A 16760-nucleotide genomic window follows, 5' to 3' on the forward strand; every position below is an offset into this window, starting at 1 on the left:
TGCCTTTGCGTGTCTCTTTAGAAGGTAAGCCCTGTGGAACACAGGTTGGCTGCTTCTGACTGTGTCAATTCCAGGAACTGGTGTGGCCAGGCGCTCACTCAGAACTCAATACCCTTGAGAGGCTGGCTGAGTATGCTCCATGCAGAGGGGACAGCATACATTTGAAGGCATGAGTGCAGGCGTCAGCCCAGGGGCAGGGAAGCTGCAGAGGGTTAGGAGAGAAATGAAGGAGAAGGAAGGGTATACATAGGTCTAGATTGGGTAGGAGGCGATGTGGATGTCTGGGTTGAGCCTTGAGTCGGGCAGCCCTTGAAAACCCTCCTATATGGCTGGAAAGGCCTGACAGCAGAGCCAGCCCCACGGCCACTGTCCTAGAACATGGGACACATGCAGAGGGACCATCCTGACAAGCACAGGAGCCAGAAAGCAAGAGCATCCCACCTTTCATATCCCCCGGGTTCGGTATTGTGGTACAAGTGGAGATGGCCCACGCATCTAGAAGGGCTGAATCCAAGCCGGAAGAATCTGCAGTCCTGTTGGAAGCTCTGAGACTCCTCCGGGCCTTCCTCTACCGGCGGGGCTCCCCCATCACACAATGAGTAGTTTGCTCAGTAAATAATTGTTGAATAAATAAATCCACACTCCACCAAGGCCACAAGATGTTCTCCTCTCATGAAGACTGGGCGGGAGTCTTGAGTGAAATCTGGGTCAATTTAATGCTGTAGGCAAGAGGCAAACAAAATTAGAAGCTCGTTCTTGCTCATTCCTTTCAATGACTTTGAGGATGCAATTTTGCTTGTGTTGTTTCATGACTGGGTCCAAATAAATTTCTTCCAGGAAGTTCTCCCCCCCCCCCCGACCATTCCTTCAGCTTCCAAACTCAAACTGACCCATCGAAATTCTCTCCCCGTCCAAATGCGTGCCTGACAGAAACAGACCAGCATCCCCTTCATCTGGTCCTGCAGGGGTGGGACGGGAGGGGAACAGACAAGCATCCCCTTCATCTGGTCCTGCAGGGGTGGGATGGGAGGGAGGGGAACAGACCAGCATCCCCTTCATCTGGTCCTGCAGGGGTGGGACGGGAGGGAGGGGAACAGACCAGCATCCCCTTCATCTGGTCCTGCAGGGGGTGGGACAGGAGGGAGGGGAACAGACCAGCATCCCCTTCATCTGGTCCTGCAGGGGTGGGACGGGAGGGAGGGGAACAGACCAGCATCCCCTTCATCTGGTCCTGCAGGGGTGGGACGGGAGGGAGGGGGAACAGACCAGCATCCCCTTCATCTGGTCCTGCAGGGGTGGGACGGGAGGGAGGGGAACAGACCAGCATCCCCTTCATCTGGTCCTGCAGGGGTGGGACGGGAGGGAGGGGAACAGACCAGCATCCCCTTCATCTGGTCCTGCAGGGGTGGGACGGGAGGGAGGGGAACAGACCAGCATCCCCTTCATCTGGTCCTGCAGGGGTGGGACGGGAGGGAGGGGAACAGACCAGCATCCCCTTCATCTGGTCCTGCAGGGGTGGGACGGGAGGGAGGGGAACAGACCAGCATCCCCTTCATCTGGTCCTGCAGGGGTGGCCACACTGCCCTTCTTCCCTCTCACAGCCCACAGGCTTCACTGTTGGCTCAGCGTTCAAAGCGTGTTTTCTCACGGGAAGAATAGTACCTCTCAGGGTGGTTCTGGGGTGGGGACCTGCTGTCCGTGCTCGGTGGGGGCTGAGAGGACCTAGTCCATCCTCCCTGCAGGCCTTACAGGTTCTCGTCCGCTTCCATGTTGGAAGCAGTGAGGACAAAGACCTGATTCAAGATTCCCCTTCTCTAGAAACACCACAGCGATGTCACAATTGCAGTGTGAGGTCGGAGTGGCTATCCAGATCCGTCAGCTGTGTCCCTCGACTTTACAGACGTGAGACAGAGGCATGAAGGGACACCACGAGGGAAGTCGGGGATATAACCCAGCTCGCAGAATTTCATGGGGTGGAATTCAGTATTTTTAAAGTGGGAAGGGTTTGGAGCCCACTGCGAGATAAAGCGACGGTAAGGGCACCACTGCTGAACGCTGCCACACTCTGGACCCAGCTGCGGGTACCTGGCCTCACCTCTGCCAGTTACTAACCCATTAACCTTACGGTGCCTCAGCCCCCTCATCGGGAAAAGGGAAGCGATGGTGCGTGCGGGCGCCAAGTGCCCAGGGTCATTCTAAGGACGGCATGGGCCACACAAGCCGGACACAGAGCCCGATCTGCAGGCAGAGCTTATAGCACTAGATTAAATGCTGCCCATTGCTATCGACGCAGTAAAGCTGATGCCGCTATCCAAACCAGACTGTGGCAGCTGGGCAAACTGAACTTTACACCTGGAAAAAGTTTTAAAGATGATTAGTTTGGACTTCCATGCACTTGATTTTCATAAGAATATTCCAACCACCTGCTTCAGGGTCCTGTGTACTGCAGAAGGTTGCAAAGCTATCGAATGTCTCAATTAAGGCTTATTACGGCCAACACATTTAGGTCTCAGTCTGAATGTATGATATAATGGAGTTGCGTTTTTATAAGCTGTCTCCTGTACTTTATAGTACACCTGGCCCTTCTGTAAATGCTCATTTCATAGTGCTTTTCTAAGAGAAGCCGTGAAGTGTGAGGAATAAGCAACGGACTGGGAGCCACCAGGCCTGGTTAGAGGAGAGGCTTTGTCACCTACTCCCTGGGACAATAGGAGCAGGCTGCCTTTCTTCCATCACTCAAGTACGGAGCCAGGCAGGGCTAAGTATGCGGCAGTCTGGCTGGATGCAAACTCTGACAAAATGAGTGATGGCCAAGGATTGAGGTGTTTAGCTTTTAATATCTAATGATGGAGTGTTGGGGTCACATCTCTTAAGCCACTGGGGGTTTTTGTTTGTTGTTTTTGTTTGTTTTTAAGAACACAAGCAGTATAAAACTGCTTCCAGAGGAAGCTATGGTTTGTTTTATAACAATCTGCTAAGCAGTGGCTGAGCTGCTTATATGTAACACCCACTTCTCTGGGGCAGAGGTGATGACCTGCGTGTGGTCACGGGTCAGTCTCCTTGGCCTTCCCTTGATGCTAAGTAGCAACCAGTCTTAGTTTGTGGCTGTCCCTTCCTGTGCAGATTAAAGGAGTGAAGTACACTGGGCTTGTGAGAGCTCCGAGCTACCAGGACACCTGAAAGCAAGGGCATCAGCATTCACAGTTCCTGAGACCCTAAACCTAAGCTGACCAGAATGCACTGCTACACGCTTCAGTGGTGGATGTCCAGAGCCAGAAACCTGAGTCATCAAGGAGTGCATAAAATACTTCCAGTATCGCTTGCTTCAGTGGGCAAGGCTGGGTGTGATACCTTTTAGAAAGATTGTCATCAAAGAGCTTTTAAGACTACTCAGCTGCTGTTTGTTACACACCGAACTCACGGCTGTGGGCTCCCCCACACCATAGTCCCGGAGGATGCCATGTGCTTGAAACATCCCCATGAACGTCCCAAAGTTGATTGTGTAGGGGAGAACACGCACAGGCAGACACATACTGGGGAGTTAGAGATGAGGCAGCTTCCAGTTTCCCAGTAAGGGTCTCAGTAGGTTTTTCTGAGTGCCCACTGAATGGCAGGCATTGCTGCAGGGGTAGAGTATGGCATTCCAGAGAAGAACCACTGTTGACAAGATTTCTATGGTGGCACAAGCGCTACTTGGCCGAGTTGTTTTGTTTTGTAAGTCTTGTCTTGCCCCTGTGGGACTTCACACCCTTAGAGCTGGAAGCTGCTTTAGAATGGAATGGGTTGCCCGGCTAAGAGTGAGAGGTGTCTTGGGCCAGAGATCGCACTTCTGCCATGAGCCTGGGCGCCCCCACAGGACAAGGCTGGTCTGTGCCACGACCTCAGTGCTTAAGGGGTACTTGCAGAGCAGGAGCTGAGCAAGCAAAGTTCCCTTTTCCTCGACAGAGGTTCCCCCTGGGTCCTGAGCTGAGCACACACTTTCTCCAGGAGCCGGTAGGTGCAGGACTGAGGGGCGTCTCCCCCGCACCTCAGGGGAGGGAGAGAGGCTTTGCACACCGGGCACTCCCCGCCCCGCACCCCCCCACACACACACCCCAGTGCCCTCCTGGCAGAGGCAGTGCCCTGCAGCTCGCGTCTGAGCGGAGTGGGTGGCGCAGGGCAGGGTGGTATATCCTGTCTGACGGAGGGCGGGCCCGGCCAGTGCCTGCCGAGGGACGAGCCGGGGCGGAGGCACCAGGGAGCAACCGCCGGGAGCCCTCACGCGGACCAGCGCTCTATGGCCATAGGGAGCCGCTGAGTCGAGAACACGCGCCCGCCCGCACTGCTCTGCACCGCACCTCTGGCTCCCCAGGCCCGCGCCCCACCCCGCCACCATGAACCACTCGCCACTCAAGACCGCCTTGGCGTACGAATGCTTCCAGGACCAGGACAACTCCACGCTGGCTTTGCCCTCCGACCAAAGAATGAAGACGGGCACGTCGGGCAGGCAGCGCGTGCAGGAGCAGGTGATGATGACCGTCAAGCGGCAGAAGTCCAAGTCTTCGCAGTCGTCCACCCTGAGCCACTCCAACCGAGGTAAAGGCGCGCTGTGCCCTTGGGACGTGCGTCCCTCCCTCCCTCTCTCCCGACGCGCTTCTGTCTGCTGGCGGGAGGGGGACTGGACTGAGCCTCAGTCGTCGGGGCTCTGCTAGGAGTGACCACAGCCACAGTGTGTGCTCCCCCGCCTCGGGCTAGCCTGCTGCTGGAGGTAGAGCGCACTGTGGATCTGGGTGGGTGGGTAGCTCAGTGGGGGACTCAGGGAGTAACTTTCGAGCGAGAGAGAATCCAGATAGTTCTCTTTTCCCAATCCTGCTCCAGCGGAGGTACCAGCCTCCTATTATCTTCCAGAGTTTGTCCTGGAGTCCCAGATCAGGGCTCTCGTTTACCTCACACACCACCCGCTCCGATCCACCCTCCCCAGGATTTGCAATCACCCAGACCTTTAGCCTCCAGCTTGCACCCAGGCTAGGCGGGACAACATCCCTGGTGAGGGTGGTGTGTAGAACGGGAAAAAGACTGACTGAGTTACTGTGATGGCGTTTGGGTTGAGGAGAGGCATTATGGTGTCAAAGTGGAAATAAAAGCTGGGGTGGGGTGGGCTGGGTGGTGTGGGGTGGGGTGGGTGGCGGAGGACACTCAGTTGAGCCCGCTTCACCAGCGTGGGCTTCCAGTTCAGGCTTCCCCTCAGGGTCTGTAAGTGACAAGGACCTAGACTGGGCGAGGCCAGGAGAAAGGGGCCGGCCGAGTCCCCGAAGCTGAAGGTGGCAAGCATACCTGACGAGTTGCTAAAGTCGAAACTTAGAGGAAAATTGTCTGTCGAGCAAAGGATTCCCAGTGAGAAACATGCAGACCTCTGGTTATCAGATACCATCAGCAAGGCTCCATTTCTTTATTTGTTATCGTTTAACCAAATTGAGTAAAATGCTAATAAGAAGACAGCGAACCAGTCCAGGTCAGGCTTGTTAGACACCTAGGAGACAGTGAAGGGCAGAGGCTGGCAAATGGACTCACCATTTGCTCAGTGTGCCCACAGGCCATGCTCTGTGCCCCGGGTTTGCGTTCTGTCCCCTCTGTTCCCTGGTGAACTCTCTGTAGAGCTAAGGGAGAGAAAATGGCTGTCAGCTGACGGCCCACCTCCCACACCGGAAGCTTTGCTGTCCTCTGTGCCCTCTGCCCTTGGCGGGTCTCCTGGCTCCCGTCCCCTACCAGGCGGGCACCTCCTTGCCTCACTCCCCTTTAATTCACAGCTCCCTGGCTTCATTTGAGAGCAGGTTTGGAGTAACAAAGGGCTTCGTCCAGCCACAGCCCAGGGCACAGCTTAAGGCCCCACCCACTCTTTGCTGGTACAGGCTTGACCTTGTCTCTCCTCACCCCTACCCTACCAGCCTCAGCTCCTGGCTCCTAAGGCCAGGGACATCTCAGACTGGTTCCCTGGCCCCATTGCCGCCTTTCAGGATGGCCCTTGACATCTTGTCGTCTCAGGATGCTGCTTCTAGCCTTTGGCCTTTGTGGGTAACCATCTGATGGTGTCTCTACCAAAGTTTCCCCCGAGGGGATTCAGCCAGGCGAGGGCTTAGGGCTGACCGGGATGCCTCCTAATGCACGCTTGTCCAGAAACTCTCCTGAGACTGGCCCTGTAGGTGTGTCTCCTCTAACCTCAGCCTCTGGGGAGGTTCCCAAAGGGGGCCAGTATTCCCAGCTGGAATAGGCGGTTGGGGCACTTGGAGCTGGTGTGTCTGGTTTATCTGGCTTTGTTTTCGTCAGATTTCTCAGTCCTCTTCATCCGCAACGCCCAAGCATTTTGTATTTGCTTCACGGCCACTCTGTGCTCTCTTTCTCCTGGCGATTTCCATGCCAGGGTCCCGTTTCCCACCCTGGTAGAGACCGGTTGGCAGCTGTGCAAGTCCCCTCTACCCCTGGACATTTGACTTCTCACATGGTCTTCTCCCGGAACAAAGAGTTGGTTCCCATGGGTCTTGAGCTCCGGACCTCACATCCAGGGCCTCTCTGGTTAGAACCCAGCTCTAAAGAAGGCTGGCCCCACCCAAAGGGTTGCTTGGCAGAATAGTGCTCCTCATACCTGGTAACAACCAGGGACATTTACCCATGGCCCCCGAGGTTAGAAGAGGCTTTTCCTTTTCCTTAGAGCCTTGCCCACCAGGCCCACCCTTGTCCCCTTGTTCTTTTTAGCAAGGGGACTTTAGCTGTTGGGGGCTAGAGAAGGGATCTGGCCCTACTTATAGGCACACCTCTACCTGTTCCCTCCTCATTCATGGTAGATCAGATTCTGCAGCTTGGACATGAAGTCCCCAAGAGGGTTGAAGACCACGCAGGGGGAGGTGGCTTCTACCAGTGGGAACTGGCCATGAAGGTGCTCCCCTGTGTTCTCAGGGTGTCCCTTCGAGTATCAGGGTGTTTAGGTAATTTTCTTCCTGACCAGGTGGGAAATGAGAGGCAAATGGTGGCAGGTGAGGGTAGAGATGTCAAATCTGCTCAGCAAGCGGCTATTGGCATCCCTGGTTGTTGATGATGGTCTGACCTATGAGGGTGAAGGGCTGGCAATGAGTCACGCCTTCCCGACTCAATCTCTTCATTCGTACAGTTTGCCCCATTTGATTCATCAAGCACGACACCCACCACCTCCACATACAGGTCACACACAAAGTTCCAGAAAAGGGCTCCCTTCTACTTCCAAAAAAATCCAGTCTGACCAGCGTTTGTACTGGGCGAGGTTGCCTGCTTAGCTATCCATGATTCTAAATTCCCAACTTGGGCCACAAGTTCTTCCCTCTCGGAAATGGTGTTCCCCACGAAACACAGAGCCTTTATTCCCCTGTACTCAGAGATTGGAGATTGACGGCGCTGGTGGAGGTGCCTGCTCGCCTTCCAAGTTCCTGTTCAGGCGCAGCCTCATGCCAGCTGCCCCATGCTATGAAAGGGCTGCCTTGGGCGGCCCTGCCTTTGGTGGCTTGCATGCTTGTGTTTGTCTGTGTCTCAGCATGAACCCCTGCCTGAGGAAGGCTCTGCTCCTTCTCCTCTTGAAAGTTGCCCTTCCCTGGTAGACAACGCCGTGGAGCTGTTTTCTAGGGCGCCAAGTGGAGATGAGAGACGGTAAAGGGCATTTGTGTTTAAGCTTGTTCCAGAGGCAAAACATACCAATTAAACTTCAAGTGAACTAATTCTGTTTCTTTACCATTCTTGAAGCTGGGGTTTTAGCCAGTATTTCTGTTGACCTGTTACAACACATGCAAAAATGTGGAGTATCCCAGGCTGTTTTGTAGCAAACACTGTTTGTTTTCCTAGAGCCCATCCTCTGCTAATCTCACTGGCAGAGTTTGTAAAAATACACCGGAGGGTAGAACGAGGGATCGGTGACCACATCAGTAACCTGTGCGGTGGGACGGCCCTTCCAAATTGTAAATAGTGATGTATCATTTAATCTAGGTTAGAAATATGAAAAGTGCTTCTGTGATTAAATGTGACTTCTAGAAGGTATATGATGCTTGACCATAATTATGTCAGGTATCCTTATTTGATATTCTTTGTAGGTTTGTGTTATATACATATACACACATTCTTCACATGGATATGCATGTTGTAGATACGCAGTTACTCTATACACACGGACACACACAGTTACATACACACACACACACTCCAATATACATAAACACACACACATGTACATGTGACACACATCCGTACACAGCACAACATATAGAGTCATGCATATAAACACCACACACATGAACACATGCATGCATGCATTTATGATTACATGCAGATATTTTACATTAGGAATATATTTATGCACATGAGCATACACATTAACTGTGTACATCTGTTCACAGAGGCATAAGCCCCGTCCTGTGCATGCTCATGTATGGATACACACATAGCACACATAGCCTAGACATGCACACATACCACACCTGAACATCTTGTACTGCGGCAGGAATCCAGCTTGGCTATTAACTATTCTCTACTATGCCGTCTTGGGCAAGTTCCTGCTTTTCTCTGGGTCTGTGCAGCTGTTAGGAATTGGGTAAGATCGTATCAAAAGTGCTCTGTGCCACTTGGAAGTAGATTCATACTTCCCTGCCCATACTGTCTGCGCCTGTCCTCCAGACACCCAGGTGGTCATGTCTGTGCAGTAAATACCTAGCGAGCACACGAAAGTAAAGTTCTCATCAGCTAATGTCAAAATTGGCTGCAGGTTGGAATGACCTGGAATTTTTTTTTTTTTTTTTTTTTTTTTTTTTTAAACACAAGTACCTAGGTCCTGCTGTCTGAGATTCTGATCTCGCCAGAACACAGGGGGCCATAGGAAGTAGTACTCTAAAACTCCAGCGGATTCTGCAGTGTAGCAAAATTCAGAGCTGTGATCTCAGGCCCCACCCTTCACCCATGTCACGCCAGCATGGGGATTCCCATACCTGACACACCATTCGCTCCCTCTTGCTTCCCTACTGCAGTGGTTGCCAGTGGCGGGTCTACTTCCGACCACGGCTGAGTCAGTCACCTCTACCGCTTGCCTGCTCTCTAACCCACCACCCTGCCTATGCCGGGTCTGTTTCCACACCAAGCTCCCATACTCCACCCATGCTGTGGGTTTGCTTACGGTCACACAGGTACCATTGGAAAGAATGGGCTCCTCCGTCAGAGCTGGCCTTAACCATTGCTCAGCAGTGAAGGCGGAGCGTTGTGTTTGGGCCTTTCTGTTGTGGGCATATGCCCAGGAAGAGGCCAAGAACCACAGCAGAGTGCTTAGTGAGCTTGCATTGAACTGTCTGCACTTCCTAGGATCCCGGGAGCTCCAGAGGAGGAGAATCAGTTATTTCCTGTGGCCAGGCAGAGAGAGGCTCAGGGATCAGGCTAGTCCAAGCCCTCCTGGGACACTTGACCACCGGTTCCCACAGTCCGTCTCTCCCGACTCTTGAATATCTTGTGTCGGGATAGTGTCACACTGGTGCAGGCACAGTCTTGCTTCATTTAAATTCCTCTTGCTGTGACCCTAGCTGTGGGAACATAGATGAAGAGAGCTGGGACCAGCGGGGAGGGTAAAGACTCTTTAGAGCTGAAAGACTGTAGGCTTCTCTTTCAAGGTCTTTATATTGAGGAATGGGAGAGCTTGATTCAGGTGGCAGGCGGAAGACACGTCAGCCTCACGGAAGAGAGATACAGACCTCCACAGAGGGTTCCCTCTGACGGGTCTGGCTCATCAATGTAGAGAGATTTATGAGAAGAAGGGGAGTTGAGGAGTTGCAGGTGTCTTCCACCTCTGAGGGCCTCCTGTTCAGGTGGACTGTGTATGAGGTCCTTGTTGATGTAGAAGCTGGGCCTGGTGCTGGAGGTGAGGTGAGTCTAGTTCAAGTACAATGTCCCTTGCTTGGGGAATTCTCAGTGCATGGATGCACACACACACACACACACAGAGTTGTGCAGACTCCACACTGCAGGACACATACTAGCCAGCCAGCATAGATAGAGTAAGCACAGCCATTGGACCCAGGGCTAATGAGATTGTGATGAAGGTTTGGAGTATCAAAGGATGGATGAGATCATCTGTAACTGAGTTTTGCGCAGGCTATGGAGTGCAGAGAGGGGGTTGACTCAAGAAGAGAGAGGAAGCTTGGGAGTGGAAAAGAGTGAGCCGCCCTTCCCATTAGTACCTGCCTTTCAAAGGCTCTGGAGCTGATAAAGTTTGCGTTGCCTGCGCGACACAAGAGCACCGGCCAGTCTCATCTGAGGCAGAGAAGATGAACACAGCGGGCAACTGTCCTCCATGCGGCAGACTGACGGTGTCACCCAGTGAAACTCTACATCGGAGCGGACGGAGGCAAGAATCTCACACTGCTTGTAGAGCAGGGGGGCGTTCTCTGTGTAGGCAGATATGTGCCCCAAAGATGATGCCCCGGTGGGGATGGCTGCCAGCTTCACTGAGGAGTCACCATCGTTTTTTGCTTATGGCGAATGCACCTACGGAGACACACTGAGAAGGCAGATGCTTGTTGGGAAGGACGATATGATCCTGAGGGGTGAACTGGATATTCAGATCTTTTTTACCTTTACCCTCACCCCTCCCCCACCCAGGGGGTAGCGAATCCTTTGGAGGAGGTGGGCTTGAGCATCTGCAATTTCACACAGCGCCCCCTCTTGTTCCAAATAACACTACCCTCCAAGATCCATCAGGACAGAGGAGGCCCTGGCTGATAGAATTCTAAGACTTTAACTCCATTTGGCATTAAATGCAGGTGTTGAGCCCCTAGGGACCAGAGTGCCTTTCCCACAGGACTGGACAGGAAGGAAAAAGCGGTGCCAAAATGTCCATCTCCGGTTAATTAGGCCAGGCCACACCTAGAGCGCCGACTAGTACAGGGTCTGTAGGAAAGAGGAGCTATGATTCTGGCTTTGCAGAGTGCTCAAAATGCCTGATGAAAGAGAGAGTACAGGCATGAGCGAGCAGGACACGAAGCAGATGCAAATGTGGCTAGCCAAGGAAGGCTTTCTGGGAGTCCATCTTGTAGAACTGGAGAGGCCCAGATGGAGAGTGAGTTGCCATGGTTACACTTTGCTGGGGAGCTCCATGCTCTTGCTGTTGAACTTGCGTTTGAGAGGCTTACCATCCACACAGCCTGGGGTCAGGGGAGCTGTGGCTTCCGTGTGAGGACAGTGCTGTTACAGAGAGAGAGAGAGAGCTCACCTTCTCTCCCTGACTGCTGCTAGGTGCGATTCAGCATGCAGTGTGTCTACCTTCTGACAGAGAAGCTGCGCTGACTGGCATAATGGCTGCCTCACTCTCACAGGGAGCCAAGCAGCTCCCTAATTGCAGACAGGTTTTGGAGGATGCCTGGAAGCAACCGACCAAATGAGGATTAAAGCTCAGAGCTGTTTTCACCTGAGTCACAATGAGCCGTGGGGACGAGCTCTGGGGGTTATAGAGTATTTCATCCTCTGCTTCCATCTGTCCACCTGTCCATGAGTCCATTCCTGTCCCCATGGTACAGTTCCTACTTTGCCTGGAGAATTACAAGAGGGTGGCGGGGCTGGCGGAGGGCATGGAAAGGGGAGATGATTTATCTGACCTGTGGGCGTCAGGGCACTCTGGTAGATTCCCTCTCACCGGGGTGGAGGCCTGTGTGGGAGCCTCCAGGAGATGATTTTACAGTAGGAGGCCTCCCTGGGGCTTTGTTGAGGTATCTGTCACCACCCCAGAGTTTCCATCTGGAAGTAGCTGGCTGACCCATACCTGCCCTTTGGGGAGAAATGTCTGCTCAGGAGATGAGAGCCAAGCAGATACTGGCCTGCCAAACTTTACAGGAGATGACGGACATGGGCTGGATCAAGGCGGGGGAGACCTGGATGTCAGTTCCTTGGAGTCCTGATGATGTCTCTGTCTGGCTGTGGCCCCTCCTCTGGTGACCGAGTCACGGGATTCTTCCTGTTCCTTGTGAAATCACAGTATGTCCAGAGAAACAGCCGCAGCTTGGGCAGGGTCAGGAGCAAACTTACTGTACCAGCAGAGGGCCAGGAGTAAGCCAGAGGCTCTGTGGGCCATGCAGAATCCTAGGACTTCGCTTCTAGAGGAAGGTCCAGACCTGGGCCCTATGATGCGGGATTCTGGGGCTCTATGGATGGCAAAGCCCCTGGAAGGCCCCTGAGCCAAGAGGCAGAGGAGGCGGGGTCAGTCATAGCTGGCTGCCCATCATCCTTGAAAGCTGAACCTTACTGTAGAGAAGCTTCTCGGGGTACCATCAGGCACATGGCACTCTAGTCACACAGCCACAAAGCTCTGGGAGTGTATGGACCATTTAGGACACAGAGAGACAGCACTTTACAGAAACAGAAAGGAGAGCTTGTGGGCCAGGCCGGTTGGAGCAAACCATGACTGCCATAGCCTTAAGTCCCGCTCACCCTCCAAGATGGGGACTGAGGAAGAAAGGGAAACGTCTCTTGTTTGTTGTGGGTCTGGCGCTGGACAGAGATGGCCCTGAGTAGGGTGCTGGCTGGATTCTGAAGTGCCTATCTTGTCCCAATTCAGACAATGTGGTTCCCAGGAAACGACCTAGAGCTTTGTGGGTTTGGCAGAAGTGTAAGGGTTAATGGATTCAAGGGAGGTGAAGTTTAGCCCCATTCCCCCTTGGACAGGCTTTCTGATGGGGGGCTGGCTCCAAGCATCACTTCAGAGAAAAGGGTGCACATCCCTGTGAGAAGGTTCTCCCTGGTCACCCAGAGGGTGCATTTAATGAGAGGGAGCGAGCCTTGCTCCAGATACACAGGCCAGAGAACCACGGCATGTTTTCTTTTAATGGAGTCCCCAACGTCACCAAGGAAATATGGTCACCGGGTGGCACATGACTTGGGGTACAAGAGGAGGACGTAGCAGAGACTAGAGAGATTACCTTCAGCGGGGCTGGTCAGGAAGGGGTTCCTGAAGGCGACGAAGTCTTGAGCCTGGCTTTGAAAGATGGACGGAATGCGATGGCTATAGCCCAGAAGAGAAGACAGACTCGGCACTGGGAGTGACGTGTCACTTAGAGCCCTGTGTCATGAGGACGACGTTAGGACCTTGAACCTACTTGCTTGAAGCGGGGGCTGTGTTGTAGGCCTCCCCACTCCCTGCATTCTGTGAAAGAGAATAAGGAAGATGGGTCCCTGCCGCGAACCTTAAATCCAGCCTGCTTTTCGTGATTCAAAGCCACTTTGCCGCTAATAACCCTAATGACACTCTGTCCTCCCGCAGAGCCTGTCATTTGTGGATCTCCAAGCAGTGTGCAAGCATTAATTAATCCGCACTGGGCCTTTGAGGTTGATCATTGTTCGCTCTTTGCCAGCAGGAGGACCTCAAACAAGGAAGGGGCAGGCTCCCTGACCACCTGTGGGGGCTGGGCTCAGGTTGGAACTCACAGGTCCAGCCACAAGCAGACTCCACAGTGCACACTGCTGTGTGGCTCTGACGCTGAGAGTCTGGACCTGGAATGTCGACAGCCTGCCTCCCTTCCCCGAGCGGGAAGCTCGTCTTTGTGGATCATGGGGTGATGATTCCATGTGTGGCAGCTGCCGTTCTCCAAGGCTCTCCAGGCCAGCTCCTGACCTGTAGGTGTCACCGCCTTCCGAGCGGTCTAAGAGCTGTCCTGTGGCAGTCTGGTGGCTCTTATGGAGGGTGTGGAGAGAGATGGGCTTGGCCAGCAGATGACCAGCCATTCTCCACCCTTCCCCGGGAACTCGGACTGCTTCCCTCCCTCCATGGAGGTGGTGGACCTGGGTGTGGGAGATGGGAGGGGTGAAGATGATGGCCATTCCTGTCCTAACCTCCACACTCTGCCCTCCAGGTTCCATGTACGATGGGCTGGCTGACAATTACAACAACTATGGGACCACGAGCAGAAGCAGCTACTTCTCCAAGTTCCAGGCAGGGAATGGCTCATGGGGCTATCCGGTAAGGAACTGCTTCTGTTCAGAAAGATCTAGAGTGTCTGTGGACATGGTCTGGGGTTCCGGATACAGAGAGCTTTTACTGGTTGCTCTACAAGAGAAATGCACACATTAGTCAGTAAATGAGGACTACAGGTCTGACCAGGGCTATTAGCCTGGCCGTTGCCTCACAGGGAAATCCGTGCAGCCTCCTTTGATGCAGGTTGGGCATTTTTGGGTATCTCAGGTGAGAACATTCTGGAAAAAGCATTGTACGTTTCTGTACTTTTTTCTTACTCTTCTGATTTCGATCGAGGGATGTGAGGAGTCTGAGTCCTGGAGGTCTGTTGTGGACAGGGGTTCTTAGGGAAATCATGAAGCATTTTCTCTCTTCATGTGTACCGATGAGTGAAGAAGGGCCCAGAAGGCCCCCCGAAACCAGGAGAGCATGTCCATTGCAGCAGCTCCTTCAAAGGCTGCCTTGGCTTGCAGAAGAGCTTTGCTAGACAGAAAAGTCTGGGTTCAAACCCAAGCCCTACCACCCACTGAGTGTGTCTTTGGGTTTCCACTTCTGAGCCTCAAGTTCATCCCAAGCAGAGTGGATGTAGCAAAGTCTTCTTGGCTTATTGTCAAGATTAAATGAAACTAATACACATAAAAAGCAGATTACAATTTGTAAGGTTTTTTTTTTTTTTTAAAAAATCCTGTGGGTGGAGATAATTCTAGATCCTTTAATCCGGATTCTGGCTCTGTCTTTCTCAACACCCTCCACCAACCTGCCCATCTCCTGAGCAGGGACCTATGGAGCCGAGCTCTGCTTGCTGCACCGTGGCAGGTGCTCTGGGTAAATCATACGAATCAGTACATGTTTTGTCCTATTCTGAAACAGGAGATATTGGTCCCCAAGGTTTCCCAGTGTCCTCAAATTCCGTGAGTTTTGTTTACTTTTGCTAATTCAATATTAACCTGCATTGTCCTAGAAAATTCTTATGTGTGGCTCAGGGATAAAAGATGTGCCTCCATGCAAAGCTGTGGCTGTGTCTCTCTGGGGCTCCGGGATCAGCAGCATTTTGTATTGGACAAACGGCCACAGACAAACGGTCACTGCAAGCTGCTGAAGGTCCTGGGGTCCTGTGCAAAGAAGGTGGGGTTATGAATTTAATGTTCTTTCAGTATGGTTCAATTTCCTTTCGCTATCCGTTTTGTTGGGGCTAACTGTGGAGAATGTATCTTCCATGGAAAAGAATGAACTCAGTCTGCTACAAGTTTGTTTCTCATCCTGTGTGTATGTGGGGAGGCAGTTTACATCAATTGTCACTCTCTGTACAGCATAAATGTAATTGATCAAATCGAAGAAGATGAGAAATGGCTTTAATACAAATGGTGATGTCCGCACAGATTCAAAAAACTCCAGCGTAATCTAGCTGAGACCCCCCCCCCCAAAGCTAACAACTGCACCTACCGATCTGAACGAATAATGCTAACTTTATGCATGTACATAATCACGCTAACAATATATGTGTTCCATGTTACCAGGCCAGAGCTTAGAGGTTCCTGAGCTTTTTCTACTCCCTTCTGTGACTCTGGATAAAACTTGCAACGAGTCTGGGCGTCAGTTTTCTCCTTCATAAAATGAGAGCGATGGTACCAGTTTTCCTACCTCGTTCGCATGTTGATATCATGCTACATTTAACTGTGCTATCAAACGGAGAGTGTAACCATGGAGATGTGGGAGGAGGTGTTTCTAAAATACCTCATATGGCCTGTGCCTTCCTAACATTTTCCTCTAGATAATTAATCCTTTTAATGCTCCCAAACAGCCCCCACACCTTCCTGTGCCCATTTTCTGACAACCACTGAAAATCCCTTTCCTTCCCCGCGCCCTAAGGCCCATCCCTCTCCACTCCTTTGCTGGCAATACTGCAGACATGACTCATGATAGGGTAGCTGCTGAGGCTTGTCCCGTCTCCTCTCAGTTCAGGAGAGGCTATGGGAACAGGGAAGAGGGTTTGGAAGAGGGAGGGGGATTGAGAGGAGAGGAAGTAGAGTAATTGATATTGAAGCCAGACATATAATCAGCTGGGCACTGGGCAAGACCCAGTGGGGTCCAGGGTTAGAGAGGGGGAAAAACAGTAACAAGGATCTGTGGTGTGAGATAACCCCATGCCCGTGGGACTTTGTTGTTATTTCCCACCCTCTGGTGAAACCAACATGGCAGCCCAAGGCAGGGAATACAGGAAGGAGGGTGTGGTTCATCTACACCAGCCTCCACAGCATTTTCTTTATTTATTTATTTATTTATTTATTTATTCAGGAGCTTCTGAGAGCTGGTGAGAGACCATTTCCTAGAGATACATTGTATTCATTCATTCATTCAGCCAGCTGGCGTTGAGCAAATGCTGGGCACAGCATCCTGCAAACCACCACACTGTGGATGAAACTTCAAAGGTTCGCTCTGTCCTCAGTGAACTTGTAGTCAAATTGGGAGAAACAGAGCAACAGAGATAGAATACAGACAATGGTTTCCTTCCTGGGGAATTTCAGTAATGCCCTGTGCAAATGTCTCTCACCTGTATGAGTCTTTAAAAGGAGCTGTTTCCAGGGTGTTTTAGAAGCAGAGACTTCTTCGTTAAGATGCTGTGCTAGATGAGAAGCGGTACTGCCCACTTTGAGCTCTTCATCCCTCAGATGGTTCAGGTTCCAAATAGCACACTGTTGTCAAGTTCCAAAGCTTTAAAACTAGTGAGTGAATATTTTCTTTAAATGTAGAGAGATTCTATAGGCAATTATAAAAGGCAATTCCAACA

General features: G+C 52.2%; 1 protein-coding gene across 1 annotated transcript in view; it reads left to right on the plus strand.

Moving 5' to 3' along the window:
- The first annotated feature begins 4365 nt into the window (after positions 1-4365).
- The window catches only part of Pkp1 (plakophilin 1), a 41285-nt gene continuing 28890 nt past the window's right edge, over positions 4366-16760 (plus strand). The window contains exons 1-2 of the mRNA XM_051183196.1: positions 4366-4575; positions 13872-13978. Coding sequence (XP_051039153.1) covers positions 4374-4575; positions 13872-13978 — 309 coding nt within the window. The 5' untranslated portion in view covers positions 4366-4373. The remainder of the gene's footprint in view (positions 4576-13871; positions 13979-16760) is intronic.

Source organism: Phodopus roborovskii, unplaced genomic scaffold (genome assembly GCF_943737965.1).
Source record: "Phodopus roborovskii unplaced genomic scaffold, PHOROB, whole genome shotgun sequence".
NCBI lineage: Eukaryota > Metazoa > Chordata > Mammalia > Rodentia > Cricetidae > Phodopus > Phodopus roborovskii.